The sequence below is a fragment of the Aedes aegypti genome, unplaced genomic scaffold (assembly GCF_002204515.2).
Source record: "Aedes aegypti strain LVP_AGWG unplaced genomic scaffold, AaegL5.0 Primary Assembly AGWG_AaegL5_hic_scaff_1751_PBJ_arrow, whole genome shotgun sequence".
In the NCBI taxonomy this organism is placed as follows: Eukaryota; Metazoa; Arthropoda; class Insecta; order Diptera; family Culicidae; genus Aedes; species Aedes aegypti.
The window spans coordinates 2,273-19,443 of record NW_018735214.1 but is presented as its reverse complement, the minus strand read 5'-3'; the positions used below and the strand labels follow the sequence as shown (position 1 = coordinate 19,443).

The window sequence follows — 17,171 nt, the reverse complement described above, 5'->3', positions numbered from 1 at the left end:
TTGATTTGACTGTTTAGATTCGAACAAACTTTTGTTGCATAGTCTATTGAAGGAAGAATTTCAAGCCTCAAATCAAAGTTGTTTTTATTCAATTAGTGATTTTTGTAAATTTAAATTCCTTTTACACTAAAAACTAAGGACACATTATGTGAATGATAACGCGCAATGCCTAGATGCAGCATAATCAGACAATGAGGAAGAATAATTATTGCTGTATCGACAGATTTCGAGAGAACGATTGGTTCGAAATCAAAATAAGTTTGGAAGTACAAATCTTGAAGGATGAACAGGAAGTGATTGAAATGTGGAAGTAGTGATACGATAAACATTCAAGCAATGCATAGGCCGTGGTCACTTGTATAGGTTATCTAGATAGATATTTGATTTACTAGATCTTCCGAACAACTTATAAGAATAATGTTTTATAAAACTTTTAAACTTAGGTGTGAGGTCTTATAGGAAAGTTCTTTTTCAAACCATTAAGCTTCTTATGTTCATTCCTAATATTTGTTTCCTTCGTCAATTTCTTTTTCGCGTCGAAGAAATCACTTGGATGGTCCTCATCAAAACTTTGAATAGCGCTCACGCACACACAAACACACAATATCGAAAATATACAAACACAAATGCACAACAGCTATACAGTGTAGCCGTAACAGCAAACAAATAATCGAAGAAAAAAGAAAAGATAAAGAGAACAAGGAGAGCAAACACAGTACAGGGAGTAGATATTGAAGTTGGTTTTCCAGAGTGGCACCGCAAACCGTTGCTCGTTTCAATAAATGCGCTAATCAAAAGTAGGCTCAAATAGGTATTACACAACAGTATAGTAGTGTGAGAGAAAAAAACGAAGACGACGACGATGATGACGACGATCAAGAAGTTATGTGTACAACACGTAGGACGATGAAGACGACGAGGGCCACCTCCACGACACCGTCAAGCAACGGGCACAACCCCGGCAAGATCGGATCCAATGGCCGCGGCTCCGTCTTGCTCGGTGACTTGTGAGCCGGCATTGCCTGCCGATGCGATTGGGTGTGCGTGTGTCTGTGCGTTGATGGAACTACTTACTCTCATACCCTCCCAGCGAGAAACGGCTCGCAGTGGGCGCAGCGCCCTCAGGGTACGCATCGAGCGGAACGCCGGAATGTCCGCGGCGCCGACCCAGATTGCGGTCAGGTTAATGAGCGACAGCTGATGATGGCGGGTTGGTGAATTTTGGTGACGTGAACGATGGGAAAATTAAGTATCGATTTGGAGAATCGGATTAGTAAAAATAAAAGAAAAATGTAAAAATAACCCATGGGACAATATTGTTTGATACAAATTTGCACATAATTGAGTAGTTTATCGAGAATTTTGTTAGAATTTGATTAAAATTGGCATGACAACTGTTGATGATAGCCAAGTTTAATTTTTCGAACCCTTCACTGAACTTTAAGTAATCTCTTCTAAATTATCTTTGAGTTTTATAATCAAGCTTATTGCAACAATCAAGGTAATCATAATTTTACATTGAAAAAGGTAAATTTACAAATTTCTTGGACGTTTTTAACCTAAACTTATTCAAAGAGAATCAAAAAAGGTAGATGTTAGTATTGTACCTTATAATTTTGCCCTAAATGCTTATTATTTGACAGGTACACGTATTTCGAATACCACTTGTAGCCTTCTTAAGTGTCAGTCACTCGTATCTAGTGGATGTCGGAGTTCTCGCAATAAGAACCATTGTTTAAGGCCATTCAAAGTCCTAACAGTAACAGCTACCACCATAATAACATTTCCTAAATTTGAGTCTTTTTTTACGGTTTTAAATCATGCCGAAAGGTTGGTCGAAAATGGGGGTGTTTCAAAATGACCGAAAGGATGGAGTAAAATACTATTCAATATGAAGAGCGAAGATTCAGCAACCAAGCGTCTCCATGCGTTTGCTGTGTGGCGAAGGAAACGCTTATTCGTTAATAAAATCATCGAAAAGCCAACGACTTAGGCAAAAAGTGAAAAAAATGTTGGTTTTCACCGAGAAATTATGGGTTATAGCGGCAACTCTTGGGTAAAATATATTAACATCGTTTGGAAAAGAATATCAATTGAGATTTTCCCATACGCAGTTCATCGCGTTATTGGAAATTGTATAGATGAAGGGGGATAAGTTAATACATTTTCCCATGAAAAAATGGATAGATGTTTCAATGCTACATCAGTGTTAGTCTTGTTAGTCTTAAAGTGTTAGTGTCTAATGATAATAATGTTTTGAAATCCAATGTTTTTTTTTTTATTTTTAATATTTTTTTCCACGAGTGTATTCTTTTCTCGTTACCACTGATTCACTTCAGCAGGGAGGCTTTTCAAACGCTTTTGGGCTTAAATTTAGACAATATATGCAGCGTATTGAATGCCAGCTTTTGACCTACTGATCAACTTTGTTAAAAGCGTCATATTCCTAGAAAATACTGAATCCTGATTCAACAGCAGTTAAAAAAAATGCTCACTAACGTCACATTTCAGGAGGATTTGAAATCTACAGCCCATTTTGCGAAAATTTTTGACGAAGACACTATTTTTCTAGGAAATTAATCAGGCATGTCAGCCCTTGGCCTACTGAACACAATTTTGAATCTATTTCTAAAACAGCCATATAGCATGAATTACAAAATGGCTGCCGTTAAGCATCGATTTTCAGGGATTCGAATCAAAACGGTATTATCAAGATGTTCCATGTTGGCATTTTTTTCGAGAAATTCCATAATCTACAGCAAATGTAAATTTCTATCTTAAAAAAGCATTTTGATCCACGTTGTTACCATTGGCGTAAATAGGGAGGGGCCAGGGGGGGCCTGCCCCCCCCGAAACGTAGACTTGGACCCCCCTAAAAAAGATGAGAAGTAGATAATGAGATAGTTATACTGCATGTTGTATATATATTTTCAAAATTTAGGGAAGATCATTGTTTAGAATGCAATAGTAATGAGTAGCTTTGAAACTTCTCATGTCCACAGCCAAACCTTTTTTGTCATCTATATTCTCGATGATGGAATTCATAGAAATACGCTTTACAATTGGCTGAATTCGCTTGATTCATTTGTAGTCATAATGTTTATTAGAAAACCAAATGGTTAAGCTATCAAGTAGGATTACCAACTTTATAACAAGCTTCGAGATTTTTGGATCAATTAATGTCATTTAGACAAAGTTTTTCGCTAATTGGCTGTTGAATAGAAAAGTAACTGCTTATCATGATACGTGGGAAATTACTTGTCTAAAATGGTCAAGAAAATCATTTGTTTTAATCGCAGTTGAGAAGAAATGTAATTTCAAATGGAGCTCGCTGTAGAAAATTTGTTGACCCCTTTGGTTAAGGAATTTCTTTACTTTTCTTGTGGAAAACAGCACACTTTGCTCTAAACTAAAAGCTAATTAGCATTGATTTGCAACTAGCGAAGTATCAGTTGGCTTCAATGATACCTTGGATACTTTCCTGAGGATTGCTGTTTGTTGCAATGAATTCAAAGCGTTCTCTTCCTCAAACATGAATGTTAGCTTCCATGATAAAATAATTTTCAATGTACAATGTTTTCTTCTTTTTCTTCTTGAAATGACATTTCTTCTCAACTGCGTACTGCGATCAGAAAAATGTGATTTTCTGAACCATTTCTGGGAAGAAATTTCCCACGCATCGAGATAGGCGATTCCTTTTTTTGTCAGTAGCAAACCAGGCTTAAGCAATGATCTTGAATGATAATATGAATCATTGTTACTGGAAAATGTTGTGTATAAGAATTTTATACAATTTATATCAAATCTGTTCAAATATTTGATTCAAACGAACTGTCTTATCATTACCGATAGTTCTGCATTTTTGTAAACTGCATGTTATTCAAAAACATGACGTTATTTGAGAAAAAAGAGATAAAACTTGCTTGTATCGATAAAGAGTTATCGATGATATATAGGTTGGTAGAAATTTGGAATCATTTTTATAATTATTTTTGAACACCACAATTTAGGTTGAAAACTCTCACATTTCTCTCTGTGCTTGTGATGCAAGTTTGAGAAAATCTTCAAAGACTAAATACAAAAGAAGTCTCAATAGTTTATGAAAAAATATGCATGCTAAATCAATAAATAGTTTAAAATTGTTGTTGATTTCAAGCTCGATTCTTTTTTTTTTATTTTACCGAGTTCGGCTAAACTTGCGTGAAGTGAGCGTTCTTCTACATCTATTCTAGTTTCCTAATTGAAAACTGATGGGTTTATCTCATGAACTAATGATTTAATATGTTTTGCTCAGTCGTTATGTTTACTTCAAAATTAGTTTTTTTTAGATTTTGTGTAGTAATTCAAATGTTATCATTTGATCAATAACACTATTATATTCATGAACAAAGTACCATCCGTCTTGCTTACTTCGAACAGCTGTAATCGTATGAATTTGAGGAGCTTTATTGAAAACAAAAGCACATTCAGTCGTTCAATTTGATGATGGCCACGTAGACTTTAACTATAACCGAAAATTAATATTCAATCTTTTCCGTTAAGAAATTGGGATAAATTGAGATTAATCCACTAGTAAAACTATTATTAAACAATGCTTTACTATTACTATTTACTAATCGCTTTATTTTTATTTTGAACTGATTTTGAAAAATCTGATCAGTTTTGAACATTGTTTGTTTAAGTACTCTCCATAAAAACACTTTTTTCGTAGATAAATTGTCGATTAAAGTCGTGGGGAGAAAGGGTTAAAACTCTAGTTCAAACATAGTTAATGTGTAAAATGAGTTCAAATTTTAGTTTTATTTTAAATCATTGACTTCTATGCTACATCATCTGATTGTTTAAAAAAACTGTCTCGCAAATAAACCTAAATTATTATATTTTAATAATGCACACTACAAATAACTATGAATCGGTTTGTGACACTTTTGAGGTTATGGTCTACCTTTGTATGATGATGTGCTATTATAATTGATTCACAAATATTATAGCAACAAGCATTGGATAGTTTTGTAAATCCTTAACAATCCAACACCTACAACACTAAGGGACCTTGGCCCCCCTGAAGTCTGATGGCTATTTACGCTTATGGTTGTTACACACAATCTGTAAGTCTTTGCACCGTTTTTGCTGACTTCATCAAAGTCGGCCTTTTTATGATCCAAATCTTGACTTATTTAACGTTTCTCTAAACCGTATTTTGGAGACATCAACGATGGGGGAGTATATCATGTAAGCGACGAACCTATAGTTAAAATAGCCTAACGTAGAAAATATCCATTTATTGATTTTCGTGTTGTATGTGCTGGGAGGCAGCTAGCAGCAAATGGAAATGCTTCAAATAGCTAATGCTGTGCTTCCAACATAAGTTTTAATGCCATTTGACCCATTTTATAACTCACATTTCTACTATATGGTCGGCGTTCAGTCAAAGTGGACCAAGTGACATTTTGAATATTTTAGGAAAGATGTGTGTGTGTGTGTGTGTGTGTGTGATCCATCTAACCCCCACTGTCCGGCAGTGGTATTATGGAAAAAAGTTTTCAGCAAAAATGTACATTTTTGCAAAAAGCTTCAGTCCGGGAGCTAGAAGGTGATAGCTCTATTGCAGATCCGGTGACCCATTTCAGAATGACTGGAGAGACACGTCCATTCAGAAGTCACTTTCACTAACAACAAGCCCCGCATGTATGCATTACCGTTATCAAATGGATAACGATAATACCTACACACTTCCTGTTTCAAAGATGTTTACTTTGAAACTGGCGCGTATTTGATGCTTAGGTACAAATAAATGTGTAATCAGAACAATCTCACAAAAATCCATCTAAGGCGGCGTTGTTAATCCAATCAGCAATCAATTTCCTTCTTCTTATTCTTCTCATCTTGGTGGCATCCAATTGCTTCTCCATATGACGCATGTCATTTGTCATTGCTAGACTACATTGCGTGCATGTTTTATCATTATCATTTCTAATTCTTACTTTAAAATCTTTTGTATAACGTAACCACTTAGCATATTCACAAAAACATTTTTTTAATACTCTCGGAACCATTCGTTCGGATGTCGTAATAGCGTCGGCCGGAAAACAAGCGCAGCTCCAAAAAAAAAAAAAAAAATATCACGTGGGCGCACAAATCTTATCAAAACCAATTAGAACCAGCCAAAGAATATCACACTAAACGCGTCTGAAACTTTAATCACTGTTTAATATCGGCGTTTTTCCAATATTCACTTCCGAAATGAAATCTGGATGGCGTAGCACCAGCCAATTCACCGGCAACATCGCGGAAAAAACGAGAGCACGAAAAAAAACGCGTGGAGCAAAACAAAACACAACCGTTCGCGGGCAACGCCTACTGCGATCCTTTGAATATTTTAGGAAAGATGGGCCTAAAGTCTGACACTCTGTAATTTTTTAACTCGTAAAATTTTGGTTCAATATTTTTACACGTCTTCTTGTTACTTTTAAACAATATAATATAAAGCGATAATCATGAAAAAACATTGTCCAAACCTCTAATATAACGATTTGTTAATTGACTATGTGCACTTGGTCCGCTCTGACTGAACTGAAGACCACCGTTCAGTGATTTGGTTCACTCTAACTGAACAATTTCTAGGAAAATAACGATTATATAATGCTTGCATGGTCAAACTGGGTGCATATCTCTAAGATAGAAAGATTATCAACATCCTTCGACATCAGCATCGTAAATCTTTCAATAATCTATATCTTCAATCTCAAAATCAGTGGTATGGCGATAGCTTGTAAATTAAAGTTTTGGTCAAAGGGTCAGAGCATTGAAGACCAGAAATATTCAAATTTTCCTTTAGTCAGTCGGTTCTGTTGGATCTCGGGACATGCTGACTTAATCGGAAATAATGAATTCGACCGCTTGGCCAACGAAGCTCGTCAGTAACCGGCTATCGACATCCCTATCTCCGAAGATGCACTGAGAGCGACGAAAGAAGCCATACGGTGTCGATGGGATAGCCAATGGTTGGGAATAAGATATAATAAGCTGAGTGAGATTAAGCACGATACCAAAAGGTGGACAGAACGTGACAATGCGGCCGACGAAAGGGTTGTGCTACTTTTCCTCGAATGTCGTTTCCCCGAACGCCAGTTCCCCGAATTCCACTTCTCGAAGGTCCCATTTTCCCGAATAGCCCACTTTCCCGAAAATCTTTTGGCAATGATAATTATTATAACTTAAAGACCAAATATCTTTCTTTCTAGTTCAAAATCGTGCCACTAAACCACATAACATATGTGTAGCTTAGAAGTGAAAGCGGGTTGAAAAGTTGTACCCCAGCTGCTCCAGCTGCTGGCAAGTGGTGGTATATCTAGTGTAGAAGACATCAAACTGTCATTGTCATTGGTAAACAAAATCCTTATGATTCGTAGCCCAGTTGCTGCGAAGATTGCAGACATTAAGTTCGGGGACATGTGACAACGTTGCAAAACAATGGCTAAATATTGAACAAATTTATTTTTTCATAAGATGTTAATGTTGTCTGTCATACTTTTTGAAAATATTATTACCTATTACAATACTTCTTGTTTCATAACATGGAAACGCTTCTGCTTAACTCTTCGACCTTTTGTCTTTCGACTTTTTGTCATAGATTCGTTCTTATACCAGCATGCGAATATTGAAGTTGCAAACTTGCATGCAAATTGAGAGAAATAATCAAATTTTCAACAGGCAATATCTTAAAAACTAGACGTACCGTCGGACGGGGCTACTTTTGATTCCAGGGGCTACTTTGGACACTCACCTTTTGTATTTATTAGCAGCGTAAATATTAATCTGAGCAATTTTGTGTCTTCAGCACTTTTATTAACCAATATATGCTCTACCACTAGGCATGATTTTTTCTTGGAACAACATCAACAATAACAGGATAAACAAGAAAACATTTCAAAAAAGCCCGAATAAATATTCACAAGGTATAAAACATTGGCTATACAAACATTGTTTGAATTTTACCCATGTCTTGGAAACTTATTGGGAGCATCACAAAACTATCGAATCGTCATGTTTCATGAAAATCTTGTGATTTGTTTTGCTTAAAATTGTTGTTTTATTGAAATAATTGATCAAAGGCCTTATTTTTGCGACTTTTATTTTATTATAATGTTTTGGTTTGTGTATTTTACAATTAAAAAATAAAATAAAATAAATGTTTGTAAAAGTGAATAGACATAAAACATATATATTTCAATACGTAACAATGCCAAATTCACAATATAATCTCTAAAAAACTATTTTTCGTCATATTTTACATGAATTCGTAGTACAGAACAGTTGCATTCTTCAAATGCCTAAATTAAACTATTTTTAAGCCAGCTCTAAACTGCTCAGAAGCTAAAAGCATATTACAAAAGCAAACTTACTTCTTTACGATCTTGCTAAACTTTACTTCATAGATTGAGTTTTTAATGAAAATTACTTACTGGTATTAAATTAGTTACCGGTATTAATGTGATCCTTCAACGTATCGTTCATATAACAGCAAAAATAGAAAAAAGAGTTTTTGTACATAAGTAATTTATCATCGCAGAATGTAGTAGTTACGTCGTTCGTTTATGTCAACTTGAAAATCGAGCATTCGTAACTGATAGTTCCATTTAAGAGGAAGTTGAAAAATTATGTTTCATACTGCAAACTGAGAATAGTGAATGGCATGTTTCGTTGAAATTTGTTATATATGTGTAATTGATTCTAGCTTTGCAATTTTCTACATTAACTTTATCAATGAAAAACGTTCCATAACATCACAGTGGACGACAATCTATTGAATCAGTTTGAAAGTTATAAGGAAAAATCTTTTCGTTAGCAAATTGTGAAAATGTCCAAAGTAGCCCCTTTTTTGTCTTGAAGGACACACTTTTTTCGCTATTCAAGCATTTTTGTTATTTCTTGATGGATTTGCCTCATATTTTGCACATTTGTTACGTACATATACAACTTAAATAAAGGCAAAAATTATCAACATCTATCCATAACTCTAAGAGTTACAAATCCTCAAAGTTAAAGAATGTGGAAATAATGTCAAAAGAAGCCCCGTTTGACGGTACTATAAATTTTAGGCAATGAATTCAGCAATCTTTATTTTAGTTAATAGCGGTATTTTGGTGCTTAAGACAAAAGTGTTCGCCGTGTAATCGTTTCAAGTTATTTTATGTTCAATGAATCGAACTAAAAGTTTATGGAAACAATCAATCAAAAAACAATAAATTGTTCATTGTTTTTCGCAAAAAATGCCTTGAAAACTATCCAATGAAAGTACCATGAATTGTATTGTTTTGGTCTAAATTTGGTATGGATTTTTTTCCAAAATTAAAAATACAAAACAATTTTTTTTTATTGCAAAAATGCCATTTACAATTAATTTAATGGTGCAAAACATTAAAACAGATAGGAAGTGATTTGTTAAAATAGCATTTCGTCCTATGAGAAAATATAGTATAACTACAATACCACGTATTGTATTTTTCAGGCTTTAGAAAATTTAACATACGAGTCATAAATTAATCTCATTTATCTGCTTGCATTCACACAATACCTACATTTATCGTTCGTGGAAGTTACCGAGCCATGAACGAAAACAAGACGGACACACACCACCCACTGTTTGGCGCCGATCACTGTGTGTCAACACTTGTAACATTCGCTGACCTATTCTCATTCTGATCAAGAAACAGAGGCGAATATTTTTTATTTTCTGTGCTATGTTTGTTCAATGGTCCAATAGATTATAATTAGATTGTTGAAGGCTGCATTACCAGGAAATATGAAAGTTATTACCAATATTATGCAAAAATAAATCATCCGAATGGATCGATACTGTTGCAATCTGTGAGAGTTACTGCTCTTGAACGCTCTCGTGCCACGTACCAAACGAGAGAGTGAATGTTTACATTCATAGGGCTCTCCGAATGCGATGTGCCACGAACTGTTACACTCTCCGAATATGGTTCGATCGGCTTATTCGGATGAAAATTCAAACACTGGTATTTTTCAATATTTATGAAAGTACACTTCTCAATCCATAATGAAACTCTATGATTTAGAATGAAAGTGTGTTACTAGACTTATTTAAATACAGTAAATTTGAGTATAGAATGTACTAGAGTCGGTAGATCATTAGGACCTGATCTCCGGGATTAACATATTGCTGAAGTTGGCACACATGTTAAGGCTTCGGATTTGCAAATGCTGTAAATCACCAAATGTAGCTATTATATCCTTCAGAACGATTCATGAACTTACACAGGTTATCGCAAAAACTTTTCTATATTCAGAAGGCCTGAGAAAAAATCACGTTAATTATACACATTTCTTAAACTTCTGAAATTTATTAACTCATGTGCGAGGTAAAGATGGATTTTTTTTCACGCTATTCTATTTATCATATGCTTGATTCAAATCATTTATGTGCAAATTTGTATCGTTTTCATGGTTTTGATATAGCATTAAATCGTTTCAACTTTCCAGAACATAAATAAAGTAAATAGGTAAATAAACAATGATTTCATATTTCACTAAGGAATACTTCCTACTTTCGGGGGGTACTAATCTGACAAAACAGGGTTATAAAAGTGATTTCTCTAGCACTACATGACGAGAGACGGTTCGATGAAGTCGGGTAGAAGTCGGAAATGGAAAAATGTAGTGTATTTGTTGTGCCAGTTCTCCTTGTAGAGAAGAAACCGATGTAGAATGATTGACTGTTGGTTTATACTGAACGAGACGTTGGTGTTTCGGTGTTTGCTCAAGAAGGTGGACACATGGATTGGGGAAGGGGTTAAGAGCTAGTTGGGGATTCTAATTTATCTGCTTGGTTCTTTAGGGCTTCAAGAGATAGAGATCGAAAGGGGAACACACTTTAGTGGGGGGCTACTTACCATGACAATTATGAAATCGAGCCAGCACCAGGCGTTCGTAAAGTAAACTCGAAAACCCAGCGCCAACCACTTGATTAACATCTCTAGAAAAAATATCACCGTGAATATCCTGTCCATGTAGTACAGGACGTCCTGCAGGATTGGTCGATGGGGAAGATGCACATCCTCGAGAGCCTGAAACCGGAACCGTCCATTAGTTCAGTGTTCGACAAAGTGCCACAACGGTGCTCAGATTGTTATGTGCCACACTTCAACATCGTACTCACCAGGGCCAAACTACTCAGCAGAATCATCGTGATGACGGCCGTCTCAAAGTACTTGTTCTCGATGAGCTGAAACGTTTTCAGTCGCAGATTGGCCCAGCCCTGCCAGAATGGCGCATCGTCGTCCCCTGCCAGGACCGGAAACTTTTTGTAGCAATTGTCCGGACAACAGTCCGCTGGTGAGTCCTCTATCACTTCGTCCTCGTCGGCGTGGATGATCAGTTCGCCATCCAGTGGACCTTCCTCGCCATCGCACTCATCGTCTAGCTCTGCGCAACAAATGCAATTAATGTCAAAAAAGAAATTCCCTGAAGAATTCATGTACGGCCCTTACCTTCATCAATTCCTAGGTCCTCCTTGCTGACGTCACGCTTTTCTTCGCCCTCCATCGTTTCGGCGCTGCCTTTGTGGCTTTCGTCCTTGAAGGGGCGATTCTTGTGACTGCCATAGGACTTTATACTGGCAGTATCATCGTCCTGCAAGGACATGCCTCTATGATTCAGTTCGTGCTCTAATTTATTATCTTGATGATTACTAATAGAATTGCCTATCACCTAATTATCAAGATATAACAACATAGAACAATTGTTCGAGAATTAACAACACTGGCAATTGGAGGAGAGATTCGTGATTCGTGATACTGTGAAGATATATGTAATGTGTAAGCAGAGAGAAGATTAGTATGAGATGGTAGTTATGATGTGATAAAGTGATACATATTTATATAATCAATTGAGGAACCTTGATGCGAAGAGGTGTATATGAAATTCAGTTGAAATTCATATTTGATTGATTCAGACGTTAGGAAACTTTAGAGAGGATTAAGAATAATGATAACTTGTTCTTCTTTTACTCTAAACTCCTCATCATGTTAAATTTTAACGGTTTATATATTCGCAGATTGGTATTACTAACATCTCCGAAATGTTATTCACCTTTGGATGAGTATAGTTTGGGGGACAGATAGCCGTAGCGGTAAACGCGCAGCTATTCAGCAAGACCATGCTGAGGGTCGTGGGTTCGAATCCCGCTGGTCGAGGATCTTTTCGTAAAGGAAATTTTCTCGATTCCCAGGGCATAGAGTATCTTCATACCTGCCACACGATATACACATGCAAAAATGGTTAATCGGCAAAGAAAGCTCTCAGTTAATAACTGTGGAAGTGCTCATAAGAACACTAATCTGAGAAGCAGGCTCTGTCCCAGTGGGGACGTAACGCCAGAAAGAAGAAGAAGATGAGTATAGTTTAACTGTTTCGCAATGTTGCATGTTTATTATGGCGGGTCAGAATTCAAAAATGTTTGAAAATCTAATCTTCCATATCTTCCACCATCCTTACCACAAAAAAGTGGGGGCCACAAAGTACAAGTAGGTTTATATGGAAATTAATATGGAGAAATTTTGAAAAATGTTCCAAACACGTTAGTACTGGAATGTAAGCATAAACTCATCATCCCATGGTAAAAATCAATTCAAAATCTGAACTAAAGTATTAATCAAGTAATGATTATCGAAGATCTAGAACATCTTCAGCAGTGTATGTTTTTATGTGGGTTCCGATGAGATTCCGCTGGAAATTACACGAGGATTTCAGTAGGAATCCTTTAAGGAATTTCAGGTGGGATTGCATTGAAAATTTTAAAGGAATTTGGAGTGAATTCCTGGATACTAAATATTGCGGAACTTCATTAGCAAAGAATCTTTATGGAACTTTGGCTTACTTTGGTTAGAGGGTTATCAAATATATTATATTATCATATTATATTGAAAAAATTTATTTAAGGTTATGCAAGAACCTTCCTAAAAGAATTTCAAGAAGGATTTGAGGAAGTTCTAGATATTTTGATCATTATAATTCCAATGGATTTTATTATTTTATTCAATTGAGTATCCCGATGGGATTTTTGTGTTAATTCTGTGTGTTCTGATCGAAAGTGTAATTGAATTTAGATGAGTAAATCTCGGTATAAGTTTTGGCAGAATACTGTTGCAGTATACTATTGTAAAATTCTCAAAAGGATTATTAGACGGCGGAAAAAATATGTGATAACTCATCGAAGATTTTTTTTTAATGTAAGGCTGATACAAATATTAATTTTCTTTTATGTCACCCCCCCCCCCCTTCAAAAATCCGAAAACTTTGAAGGGGAGAAAAAAAATCATCATATTTTTGACATCAGTAAGTTTTTTTTTTAGTTTTTAGTGTAAAAACCAGGTAAAATAATGATCCAGATGACGATGGAAAAAAGTTTAACAACTATCGTTAAAAAAAAAAATTGAAAAAATACCTTTTTTTTTCATTTGTATTTTTTTGTTCTTTATTTATTTTTATCCCCCCCCCTCGTAACTTCCAAGTGGTCTCGGACATAAAAGAAAATTAATATTTGTATCAGCCTAATTTGTAAATGTCTTGAAATATGAAAAGTTTTTTAATCGAAAAATAGAAACAATTGAAACACATTCTCACAAAACAAAAGCACAGACAAGTTTCTCATGATATTTACAGAACAGTTACAGTCAACTCTTCCTTACACTATACATAGCCATGAAAACCAATTTTTAAAATGGTTCAATAATAGTTATTTATGCAACAAGTTGCAAAATGATTTTTTCAACACGAGTCGTACATTTATCCGATCAGGCTTGCCGAGTTGGATAAATACGACGAGTGCTGAAAAAATCGAGTTTTGCAACGAGTTGCATACAACATTTTTTGCAATTACGAAACATGTCGTTTCAGTTGGATTATTTCTTGGAGCACAATCAAAATTTAAAAGAGAATCCACATGGACAGCCATGCGTAGCAGCGACTCGGTATTTTCAATCAGGTAGGCGGTGATGCAGTAGTATCTATGATCATAAACATGAATGTTACATTTTTTTTCACTTCACTCAAACTCAAATGGATCTTGATTGTTAATTCGTGAACGGACCAGGAAAAACGCCGCTTGCAGTTTTCGTTTGTGTTGTAGGTACAGTTATTTACCATGCATCAAACTTCCTACCCAAACCGTGTTGGAACACGAAGTTCCGGTCAGTTTTGATCTGGCTCACCAACCGCCTCTACGTTCACTGGACGTCGGTATGGCTCACCAACGAATACGGATCACCCAATGGATATAAAATCGTAGTCTTAGCTTAGCTTAGCTTAGACTGACTACACATATCAATGGTTGCTATTCAGTGATAGACCGAAGTCAGTGAAAATGCACAAAGAATCAACTAGAAGTTCGGCTGGGATTGGCCATAATCTTCTTCAGTGTGCATAATTCAGTGCCTCTCTATTGTACAGGTCAATAACGGCGCCGGCCACTCCTTCAGTCACGTGATGGGAAGAATAGTGTTAACCTTTGCGATTTTTTGAGACCCTCCCTCTGCATCTATATGTATTGAGGTGCGCATATTTTACATGGGGTAACACGCGTGTGGTCACTCAAAGATTACTTAGAAATAATAAATATGTCGATTGACAATGAAAAATTTCAAGTATGAAAATAATGCCGTTACTTGGAATTGACGAACCATTCAAAGTTTGTTTCCTCACTTCCTGGATCAACTATATTACGTAGCGTAAAAATTTCTTAGAACATCCATACAGAATTGGTTAGCTCAATGGAGAAAAAAAAAAGAAGGAATATCATTGGTTCGACTCATCACATAAATATTCTATATGCCCGACCACTTACAGTGGCAACCATTTCAAAGTTTTTTTGAATTTAGAAATACATGTAAAAAGAACAAGTACTTTTTTAGAAATTGTCGATCACTAATCGAGCACTCATGACCAAAATTAACAAAAAAATTTTTCAATCAGCATATTGTGATATTGATATCATATACAAATATTTATGTTTCAACGTTCGGCCATTTCAATACAACGAAAATGATAAATCTATCAATTATAAATCCTTTTGAAGAATTTTAATGCATTAAGATTTAATTATAGTAAGGCCGACACGTTACAGTGTCAAAACCAGATCCAATTCTGTCATCAAAGTTTTTGGACATATAATAATCAACCCGAGATTACTTAATTCTATATTTCTAAATTTTAACCACATTTCGGATTCAGAATACAACTAGTCAGCGGTCTCATAATCTAACTACAAATATATACCATCGGCTGAAGCTTTTTACTACAAATGAAAAGAAAAATGCAGAAAAGAAAAACAGTCCCGCAATCTCGATTTGATCCTTTCTATACCATATTTATCAAGACATATCCTAGAAACATACCTTCCACATGGATATCAGCTTCATTCGTGCGTCGTCTCTCACAACATTCCTTATTATAAAGAGACACATCAGTGTCTAAAGAGAATAACACCGTGTCAAAAAAATAATTGTCTGACGAAGAAAAAAAAAACTGACGACTTTCTCGGATCTATTTCTCTGATAAACCGCATCTAGACCTATATTTGATAACCCGCTCAGTGAAAAGCAAAAGCGTGCGCTCCTTCGCATAAAGATTCGTGTGCGTGAGTGGAAGTGTCGAAACGCAATAAATGACGATTTCTACGTTGCTTATGTTATCAGGACTCTAATCAGCTCAATATCTCCTGTTAAGAGTTTCTAAAAACACAGAGTTCAAAATGATATACTCCACCTAGAAATTCCGGAGATTCTTTATAAGCAAGATTAAATCTTCGATGAAACCTACAAATCCGTCGCTGTAATCCAAGAAGTAACGCGATAAATATACGTTCGGCAAATGCACCACACATAGACCAATCCGATAATACACTAATATCTTGACTCTAAGCACACTCTCTCCAATACATAACTTGCAGATCTGAAAAGTCCTACTTTTCAACCTTAGGATTTGATTTTGTAAGGGAATAACATATTAGTATTATGCGACGACCTTTTGACATTAATCTTTTCTAACCTCAACTGGTGAGTGCATGAATGAAAATAGGTAGAGTTCTTCATATAATAGCTCCATGGATCCATTTGCAAAAATAAATATATTATACTACAGAGTTAGTGTAACTAAATCTGCTTGTCTGTTTGGACACATTTTTTTCTCAAATTAGCAGAAAGTCCTATTAGTTCTCATACTCACTCTAGTCTCTAGTTTATTCTCAGTTATGTACATAAATTTTCACTTAACACTACTTGTTTACTCCTTAAGTATTTTGGCCACCACCACTTTTTCTGTTGAGTACAAAGAGATTGAGCGCAGGTAAATTGTTTCTAGACAATATATATTTGGTGTTAAGATATATGCATTTTTCAACTATATACTAGTTGGAATCTCCCTGACCCGCACAATAAGCTTCAGATTTATCAATGTCACAAATTGCTTTGGCTGATGACAAAGATTAAACAACAATGAAATACCTCCTCATTTCATAATCATACAGTCTTATTAGTGTTTTCTACCGTTTGTTTCGATCTTTCATGATTTTTATAAAAGCGGTTGTTTCCCATTTTCCGTCTGCATGAATTTCAAGCGGGTTCCCATACTTCTTCCCACCAACACAACACAGTGTACAAAGAGCCTGCTTCTCAGTTAGTGTATTACTGAAAAGTTTACTTTTCATGACACGGTCAATCATATTCTCCGAAATGTTAATCTCAACTAAGAAAAGATGACTTGAGTCTGCTTTGAAAAAATGAGTTTGGTACAACGAGAGCATTAACCCATATTTGTTTTCTGCAATACATGAAACGATTAAGCTCATTTTTCAGTTGGATTATTTCTAGGAGCATATTCCAAAAATTTTAAAAAAACCACATGACAGCCATGCTAGAAGCGACTCGGTATTTAATCACATAGGCGGTTGATGCATAGTATTAGACCATAAACATAAATGTCACATTTTTTTTCACTTACTCAAACTCAAATGATCTTGATTGTTAATTCTAGACATGAACGACCAGGTGTAAAAAACGCCGCTTGCAGTTTTCGTTTTTGTTGTACGTACCGTATTTGCCAATGTGTCAACCTTCCTGCACAAACCGTGTCTCTAAACCAAATAGTAT

At 35.5% G+C, this 17,171-nt stretch overlaps 1 protein-coding gene across 1 annotated transcript in view; it reads right to left on the bottom strand.

Annotated features, from left to right (window-relative positions):
• LOC110680707 (sodium channel protein para-like) overlaps nt 1-11,736 on the bottom strand; it is a gene marked incomplete at its 3' end in the record, with an annotated part of 28,542 nt that extends 16,806 nt beyond the window's left edge. Inside the window, exons 1-4 of the mRNA XM_021856496.1 lie at nt 11,517-11,736; nt 11,186-11,451; nt 10,920-11,093; nt 1,075-1,197 (exon numbers count right to left, since the gene is read on the bottom strand). Of these exons, the coding sequence (XP_021712188.1) occupies nt 1,075-1,197; nt 10,920-11,093; nt 11,186-11,451; nt 11,517-11,670 (717 nt within the window). The remainder of the gene's footprint in view (nt 1-1,074; nt 1,198-10,919; nt 11,094-11,185; nt 11,452-11,516) is intronic.
• Between the last annotated feature and the right edge of the window lie 5,435 nt (nt 11,737-17,171).